Raw genomic sequence first — 9,217 nt, forward strand, 5'->3', positions numbered from 1 at the left:
TTGCTTACTGGCTTGTTGCCCCGGTTGTCTTCTCTATGTGGAAGTGCTAAACATCTTCAACCTCCTGATTGGCTACCAAGAAATGTCCTTACAGGTACAGTGAGGGATTATGGCGCCACCTGTTGCTTTGGCATGCGCTTCACATGTGTGTATTTTTGCTTTCATATGATGGTCATGCTCATCACACTGCAGTGAAGTCCACTCTTAGGCCATCAAGTTGGCCTTTGAAAGTTGTTGATCCAGCCAGTGGGGTTAGAGGTCAAAAAGAAACGGCAAGAGTAGCAGTTAGCATGGCGAGTGTTAGCGTAGCCACATATCGACGTATATTTCTACATATGTAGTGTCATACAAGCGCCAAGAGGCGTCTGGCTGGCAGTAAAGTGGGGTCGTCTTGGATCAAACCAGCCGCCACCATGGGCATGATGGCCGTGAAGATCCTGTCACACAGAGGGGAGGGGGGGTGGGTAGACAGGTTGGGGGGGAGCTTGAAATGGGACTACAAATTCACTAACTTCCACCTCAAAGACTTCAAACGGCTTTTTCTGGAACTGGTGGCGGTGTTGCCCCCTGCTGGCTCGAAAGAAGAATGCACATGTGCTGTCATTTGGCCTCACTGACACACTTCATGTAATCATCATCAAAGCACTTCATTAAATATGCTCTTAAATAGTTTAGTCAGCAGTTCACCAGGTTTTTGCATCCAAAATGACGTGGTTAAGTCACTGAAATGATGCGAAGAGGTGAACACATTAGCTGTCTTGCACAATGGCATTTACACAATTGTAGGATTGCAATGTATTCATTCTTTATTCCAATGATTCATTTTCCACCACTCATCTGGTTGAAATTTAATTATTTCCAATTTGAAATGAAATTTAAATCAATAGATGACTTTAAGTATGTTATATAAAGGATCTTTGACTAGCCTTTTCATCATTTTTGATGGAATTTAAATTATTTAGAGTTTTAAATATTTAAAATAATGTTTTTTTTTAAATGAAATGAAATAAATGAATGAAATACAAGTATGTTTATGTAAAGGATCTTTGACTAGCTTGTTATTTTCTACCGCCTATCCGGTTGACTTTACATTTTTTTAATTTTAAATAAAAAAAATGACATGAAATGAAGTCAAATTAAAAATAAATTAATGAAATAAAAGAAATACATTCAACAAATAATAAAAGCATTAAAAGCTACTGCTTGCCTGGTTGATTTAAAATTTGAAATACATATTTAAAAAAAATGTTAATGAAATAAAATAGATTGAAAGATTTTTTTTTAAGGATGTTGTATAAAGGATCTTTGACTAGCTGTTTTGCAATAGGTCCATAGAAACCTATGAGGTGTGGGTGTGCGTGTGTCTTTGAAGGCAACATACAGGCGTTTGATTCCAGATTCATGCTGCACCGAAGAGTGTGAGCGACTCCTGAGCTCGGGCGAAGGACTGGGAATAGGCGTGACCATCTGGTCTTCGGTTTCGTCGCTGCAACGACATGAAAGATGAGAAGGTTTTGCCGGTGAAGATGACGTGTGTGCGTGTGAGATTTGGACCTCTTGTAATAGGCCAGCTCCTCCTGCAGCAGGAAGACTTTGGCTTTGAGTTCATTCCTCTCGTGGAGGACGTCCCGCAGCTCCTGCAGGGTGAACCTGGCCCTGTTGGGGTCTTTGGAGTCCAGGGCCCCCGTCTCCTCCTCGCACAGCGCCTCCTGGTGGAAGAGAGAGAAAGAGGTGTGTTTATCTTGGAAATATTGGCACACAGCAGGCATGTTGTCATCACACATGGCCTCCTGGTGGCAAACCAACTCTTACATCAACACATCACGCCTTCTACTTGCTTTTACTTTCAATTAGTACATAAACACACCATCACCATCCAACGACTACAATATACTCCATCGCTTTCACACAGAACATCCTGAAATAATTAACATGTATTTCTACATATCAATACCTGTCGTTGTTACACTATTCATATTTACATGATGTATGTTGTTCATATATATTCTTACCCACCGATAACTCATTGTAAAGGATACAAATTCAATATGAGTTGACAGTATTATGGTTCTATTAATAACTGAGCAGTGTCATAAAATAGATTTTATTTCAATCTCATTTTTTTATTTTACAAATCCATATTGTAAAAAAAAGTTTTCATGTTTTATGCTATACAATTTTGGAAGGGCATTGGATGTATTTTTGATCATTTTTCATTCACACACAACTAGTCATAATTCAAATATATATTATTGACTTGATTTTAATATTCATAATTCATTTATTATGCAGTATTTATGACAATATTGGACACTACAAATAATGACATTTGAAAGCATTTATATAAAACGCAATGCATTATTTTAATCCATATTTTCTACGTTTGTTTACTGTATAATTAATAATTAAGCACTATCAAAATAAGTTGGTATGTAAAAAACTATCCCATTTTGTTATGTTTTGTTTGCATACCATTTTTGGAGCATGTTACGTGTTTTTTTAAACCATTTTCATCCACATACTCGTCGCAATTCAGATGACGACGTGATTGACTTACTATGCAATATTTATGCATAGTAAAAATCTAGTTTAGAATGCCTATGATTGCATGATTGTACTGGCGTATCGTAACAGCAGCATCAGTCAACAATGAAACCATGGAAGAAAAGCAAATGACATTTAGTCATCCCTCCACTAGAGGGCACTGTACTCCATGCAATCTAATGGGAGCCAATACCAAGCTGCATTCTACCGTCTGTAGGTCAATGATGAAGGGATATTTGGATGAATGTGAACATACAGTATGTACGCTACAGTAAAGTCATGTATTGTTAGTGCCGAGTCGTCACACCATTCCTTTCTTTTTACCCAAAGCAACGCGGCTTCATCCTCTTCCCGCTCGTCACCGTCATCACACCCATCCGGGCTGATGAGCGAGCCGGGCAGGGGGGGCGTCGGGTGGCGGGACCGACCCTCCGCCCCCACGGCTGCCAGAGCTTGCGAAGGCTGGTGGAGTAAAGCACCGTCAGGCCAACTCCCATCGTGTTGAATCTTTCACGGCCGACTCTTAAGTAGAACACATTCAACTTTTTCAGAGAGGGGGGTGTTACCTCTGCAGGCGACGGGGGCTGAGCCGGGGCGTCCCCCGCGGGCATGCGCCCCTGCAGCCGCTCCCGCAGGCGCGCCACTTCCTGCCGGAGGGCGCCCACTTCGTGCCACCGCGTCTGAGCGCCGGCCTCCAGCTCCACCTTCTGCTCGATCAGCGCCTTGCCCTGCGCCTCCACCACCGACATCTTGTGGCGAAGGTCGTGGTTGATCTTCATCAGGCGAGACTGCTGCTGCTGGAGCTGCACCAGACGCAAAAACAAACATGGCGGACGTTCCAGACATTTCACTGGTCAGGAAATAAATTGGTAATATTATTTGAAAAAAGATGGAATTGGAATAAAGTTGTCATTTGAGGATAAATTGACTGTTTTAAGAGAGAAAAAATTGAAATAATGAGAAAAATGTTGCAAATTGACAAGACTGTTGGCAACACAAGGAGACCAAAAATATTAGTTTTGCTAAAGATAAATTGGTGATTATTTTATGAAAATTGGCAATATTACCAGGAGAAAAAAGATGTACCTTTCCAAGATGAAGCAGTAATAGTCTCAAGAAAAAAAAGGTTTACATCATTTTATGAAAATACATTTGAAATATTAAGTTGTAATTTTACTAGAACAAGAAAACTAGTAATACAAAGACAGATGTCATTTTGGGAGAATAAAGTAGTAACATTAAGAGGAAAAGTTGTCATTTTATGAAATAAATTAGTAATATGAAAAAAAGTTGGAATTTTAGCTTTAAATTTACAAGATAAATTGGTAAAGTGATGAAAAATGTTGCAATTTCGTGTGATAAATTGGTCCTATTAAAAGAAAGCTGAGATTTTATGAGAATAAACTTGGACTATCAGATAAAAGTTGTCATTTTATGAGATCATTTGACTATATTATGAGAAAGTTGTCATTTTTACTGTAAAGTTAAACTGTTAATAGGAAAGAAAAAGTTACAATTTCATGGGAATTAAGTTTTAATGTCTTTAAATAACTTAAATAATATGATGAAAAAAGTTGTAATGTTATAAGATCAATTGGTAAGATGAAGAAAAATGTGCAATTTTATGATTAAAGTTGTATTATTAAGAAAAAAAGCTGTAATGTTAGCAGATAAATTGGTACTTTAAATAAAAGAGTTGTCATTTTATGAGATCATTTGGCTATATTATGAGAAAGTTGCCATTTTGAAAGATAAATTGGTAATACAAGGAGGGGAAAAAGTTGGGGTTTTGATGGAATTCTATATGTACACTAATAAACTACTGATATTTTACTGAGCAGCCAGAGCTGTTCCCTACACAGTATGTCTCAGTAGCTCCTCTATGGTTCTCATCACACTTTACCACCACTGGTATCCTCCCGTGGTGACGACACAAACACAAGAGGAGGTCATGTGACATCACAAAGTCTCCTTACTGCCTCGATGTCCTCGTTCTTCAACGTCAGCTCCCGGTCCTTGGCCCGAATCTCGTCCCTCTGCTTGTCCACCACCTCTTTCAGCTTCTTCATCACCTGCCTCTCCCTCTCGCTCATGCCTGCAATGCACACAAGCCGCTCAGCCGCACTTTCACACCAGCACAAATACCTTCTCATACGGGACACATTAGTGTGCAACTAGCGTGCATGCTGGTGCCCGGCGTGTGCGTGCGTGTGTGTGTGTGTGTGTGTGTGTGTGTGAACCCATAGAGAAGGCATCCTTTGTGTTGTGTGCAGAGAGCGGACAGAAACATCACCACTCTGCAAAACAAGTATTTCTGCAAGATAAACTGGTAATATAATATTAGGAAAACAAAATCTGTCATTTGTAATTGGCTATATTATGGGGGGGGGACGTCATTTTACAAGATAATAAAGTGGGAACATTCTAAAGAAAAAAAGTAATTTTTATGAAAACAATTTGGAAATTTTAAGAGAGCAAAAAGATCTAGCAAAACCAGCAATATTATAAAGAAAAAAGTTGGGGTTTTGTGAAAATAAAGTGGTAATATTAAGAAGAAAAGTTGTCATTTTATGAAATAAATTACTAATATTATGAAAAAAGTTGTCATTTTACAAGATACACTGATAAAGAGGTTAAACAATGTTAATGTTTCTTATGTTCTTATTCATTTTCTTTTTTGGGAGAATGAACAGAACAAGAATTTCATTGCATAGCAGAACCACCAGTTTTACTATGCATATGACAATAAAACTCTTCAATCTTGAAACAACACTGAACAAACTTGTCATTTTTAAAGATCAATTGGTAATAGGAAAGAAAAAGTTGTCATTTTATGGGAATAAAGTTGTGACATTAAGAAAAATGTCCAATGTTACGAGTAAAGTTGTATAAAATAAGTTGTCATTTTCAGGAGGTTTTCTGGGTACTCTGGTTTCCTCCCACATTCCAAAACATGCATGTTAGCTTCATTGGAGACTCTAAATGGTCCATAGGTATGAATGTGAGTGTGAAAGCTTGTCTATATGCGGCCACCAGTCCGGGGTGTACCCCGCCTGTCACCTGAAATCGCGACCCTAATGAGGAGAAGCGAAAATGGATGGATGAGAAAAATGTTGCAATTTTGTAAGATAAACTGGTAATATTATGGGGGGAAAGGTTGTACTATTAAGAAACATTTTTACACTTTCTAAGACTATATTGGCAATATTGTGAAGAAAAAAGTTGTAATTGTACACAATAAAATGGCATTACGGAGGGGAAAAATCATAATTTTATGAGAGTAAAGTTGTAAGATTACAAAAAGTTGTAATTTTGTGGGAATAAGGTTGTAAGATTAAGAAAAAAGTTGTCATTTTCAAAAAAAAGTAGTAACTTGCTAGCCAGGCTGGAAGATGATACCCAGCACATGCTGGAAGTGTCATCCCATGACTTGCCTGTACTGCTCACAGCCACCAGGGGCGCACTTGCAGGGTGTGCACGTCTTGCGGTGATACGCTTTACTCGACTATACTTTAGTTTGCCAGGCGGCATCCTCACCCTCGTGACGCTGCAGGTCGTCGTCGCTCAGGGGGTCTCGGGTGGGCATGTTGTTCAGGAGGCTTTTGTTCTCCTCCTGCAGCTGAGCGATCTGGGAGAGAAGATCCTGAGCCTCGCCTCGCCACACGTCCTCCACCAGCTCCAACTCCTACACCGCCAAAACACTTGATGACACCACGTTCATCTTCTCTCAGGACGCTTCACAGACTTTACAAACGGTGTTTTTTGGAACATGCTAATGTATGCTGCTTTTAAGGACCTATATTTTAAGGATCCTCCATATGACACACGTGTTCTATTTTTAACAACTTACTGCAAAAAGTACATCAAAGATCCTCTATATGACAGGAGGGTTCTGCTATTTTTAGGAATGTGCGACAAAAATGCTGGTCAAAGAACTTCCATATGACAGGAGTGCCCTTCTGTTTTTAAAGGACCCACTGCTCTATACTGTACGAGACAAACGCTCTGCCGTTTTTGGGAATCTGCTGCAAAACACTATTAAAAGATCCTCTATTCGAGAGGGGTGTCCTGCTGTTTATAAGGATCTACTAAAGAATGGTCAGTCAAAGACTGTCCATGTTAGCGAGCTGTGCTATTTTTAGGAATGTGCTGTTTTTCTATATGAAAGGACCGCTCTGCTGTTTTTAAAAACCTATTGCAAAAATGCTAATCAAAGATTCTCTATATGACAGAAGCACTGATGGGGTTTTTTTAGTCTGGTGAAAAATGCTTGTTAAAGATCCTCCATATGAAAGGAGCAAGATCCTTGATATGATACGAGTGTTGTGCTATTTTTAGGAAGGTGTTACAAAAACACTAGTCAAAGATCCGCTATGTGACAGGAGCACTGTGCTGTTTTTAAAAGAGTCAAAGATCGTCAATATGATACAAGTGCTGTGTTATTTTTAGGGACGTGCTAGAAGAACATTAGTCAAAGATCCTCTATACGACATTAGCGTTCTATTTTTAATGACCTACTGCAAAAAGTACATCAAAGATCATCTCTATGACGGGGGGGAGGGGCTGGTATTTTTCAGGACATGCTACAAAAACTTTAACCAAAGGACAGGAGTGCTCTGCTATTTTTAGAAACGTGCTACCAAACCATAGTCAAATATCTTGACAGGAACACTGCTGTTTTTTGGAATTCGCTGCAAAACGCTAGTCAAAGGTCCTCTATTTGAGAAGAGTGTCCTGCTGCTTTTAAGGACCTACTAAAGAATGGTCAGTCAAAGACTATCCATGTTAGCGAGCTGTGCTGTTTTTAGGAATGTGCTGTTCGTTTGTGGGCTGCGCTGATGAAGTTTAGGAGGTCCGTGCATTAGCAGTAACAAACACTCAAGAGTGTGAATGAAAAGAAAAGCAATGATGTTGAGGTTAAAGGTCACCTTTCTGTGCTTCTTCTCCTTTTCCATCCTCTCCGTCCTCTCCAGCCTGAGCTTGTCCAGCTCCAGGCGCAGCTCCTCGGTCTCCGGGCCGATACTGTTGCGGCTGACCATCACCTCCAGGATCTCCAGCACGCGCACCACCTTGGGCATGAGGCGGGAAAGAGCCTCGCAGCCGTACTGGTCGATGATCCGCTCGAACTCCTGACCCACCGCCGCGGCGATGTCGTAGACGTCCATGACGGTCAGGTCGGCCACGTTCTTCTCCAGGGCCGAGCCGGGGTCGTCCGGGATGTGTCGGCCCTCCATGGCGCTTCCTGTGGCGCTGCCTTGGCCGACACCAACTTCCCTCCCGGCGACACAGCAACTCCGCTAAGTTCGGCTGGCTGGCTTTAAAGGCGACCTAAAAGTGTCCGGCTAGCGTACGTCCATGATGGACGCCCTAATGGAACATTTAAGAGTGATTTATTCCGACTAAACTATGTCCCTCTTGTCCTCCTGTCCCTTGTTGACATCTAGCAAGCCAGCCGCCATGATGGCATCGCCCACTTCCGCCTTCATCACAATAAAAGTACCCAGATTTCCGGTTTCTTACGTTCTTACGTTCAGTGACTCTATACAGATAGTATTTGAAAGAATGTGATTTTTTTTTTAATTCTGATTTATCTCCAACTTGCCGTCCATCCTCGTGCGAACAAACAGCGGCAACTTCCTGCATCCTTCTACAATTTCCACTCTCTGTCAAGCGTGACTAAATATAAACTCATGACGTCACTGGGAGAATATTTGCGGCTGTGGACTTCCTTGAACTATTTCCACAACAGCCCCAAGACTATTAGTCATGCAACCTGCTGAAGATTTGACGATAAAGCGTTAGGGCCGCACTAAGAAAACAAAAACACAGACTGTGAGAGAAAAACTATACTGCTAAAAAAATGAGAGGAACACTTGGAAAACACATCAGATCTAAACTGGGGGAAAATGATGTTGAATATGTTTCCTGATAATAAGTGGGTGATGTATTAGTAACAAAATGATGCCACATCATTTGATAGAAATGAAAATGATCACCCTATAGAGGGGGGAAATCAAAGACACCCCAAAAATGAAAGTGAAAAAATGATGCAGCACACTGGTCCATTTAGCTAAAATGTCATTGTAGCAACTCAAAATGATTCTCAGTAGTTTGTGTGGCCCCCACGTGCTTGTACGCATGCCTGACAACGTGGGGGCATGCTCCTAATGAGACTACGGATGGTGTCCTGGGGGATCTCCTCCCAGATCTATGTATTACTTTTATGAGACTGTTTCAAGAAAATATCCTTACAATATTACACAAAGTCGTAGTATAACAAGGATTTTTGTTGTTATTTTGAACAGATTGTTATAAAGTCCAGATAAATACATTTGCAATTTTACAAGAATTACAAACATTTTTAAGTCGTCATTTTACAAAACAAATTTGTAACATTATGAGAAAAAAAGTTTTTTTTCCAGAGAATAAAGTAAATTCATATTATGGCCACAAAGAAATCGTATTATTAGAAGAATAACATTTTCAATAAATAATAAAATATAAAAATGAGAAGGAAAAAAAAGTCTTATTAGATAAATTCTTAATATTAATAATAATATATAATATTATTAATATATACTTTTTTAAAATCTAAATTGTTGAGCAAAATTCTAATTTTACAGGAACACATGAATTTTAATGTGATAAAAAATATGATTCTCCTGAGAAAGTC

General features: G+C 39.8%; 1 protein-coding gene across 4 annotated transcripts in view; it reads right to left on the minus strand.

The window, feature by feature from the left end:
• The window catches only part of rilpl1 (Rab interacting lysosomal protein-like 1), a 14,700-nt gene extending 6,521 nt beyond the window's left edge, over positions 1–8,179 (minus strand). Inside the window, exons 1-8 of one of the 4 annotated variants that reach the window (XR_008566475.1) lie at positions 7,473–8,179; positions 6,082–6,229; positions 4,521–4,639; positions 3,111–3,347; positions 1,555–1,709; positions 1,382–1,486; positions 350–437; positions 93–222 (exon numbers count right to left, since the gene is read on the minus strand). Coding sequence is in view for 3 of the 4 variants with exons in the window: in XM_054756638.1 (XP_054612613.1) it covers positions 344–437; positions 1,382–1,486; positions 1,555–1,709; positions 3,111–3,347; positions 4,521–4,639; positions 6,082–6,229; positions 7,473–7,778 (1,164 nt within the window). In the remaining variant the exon portion in view is untranslated. Of the gene's footprint in view, positions 1–92; positions 438–1,381; positions 1,487–1,554; positions 1,710–3,110; positions 3,348–4,520; positions 4,801–6,081; positions 6,230–7,472 lie in introns of those variants that run through there. The other 3 variants (XM_054756638.1, XM_054756636.1, XM_054756639.1) reach the window with 3 other exon arrangements.
• Positions 8,180–9,217: the final 1,038 nt, after the last annotated feature.

Source organism: Dunckerocampus dactyliophorus, chromosome 17 (assembly GCF_027744805.1).
Source record: "Dunckerocampus dactyliophorus isolate RoL2022-P2 chromosome 17, RoL_Ddac_1.1, whole genome shotgun sequence".
NCBI lineage: Eukaryota > Metazoa > Chordata > Actinopteri > Syngnathiformes > Syngnathidae > Dunckerocampus > Dunckerocampus dactyliophorus.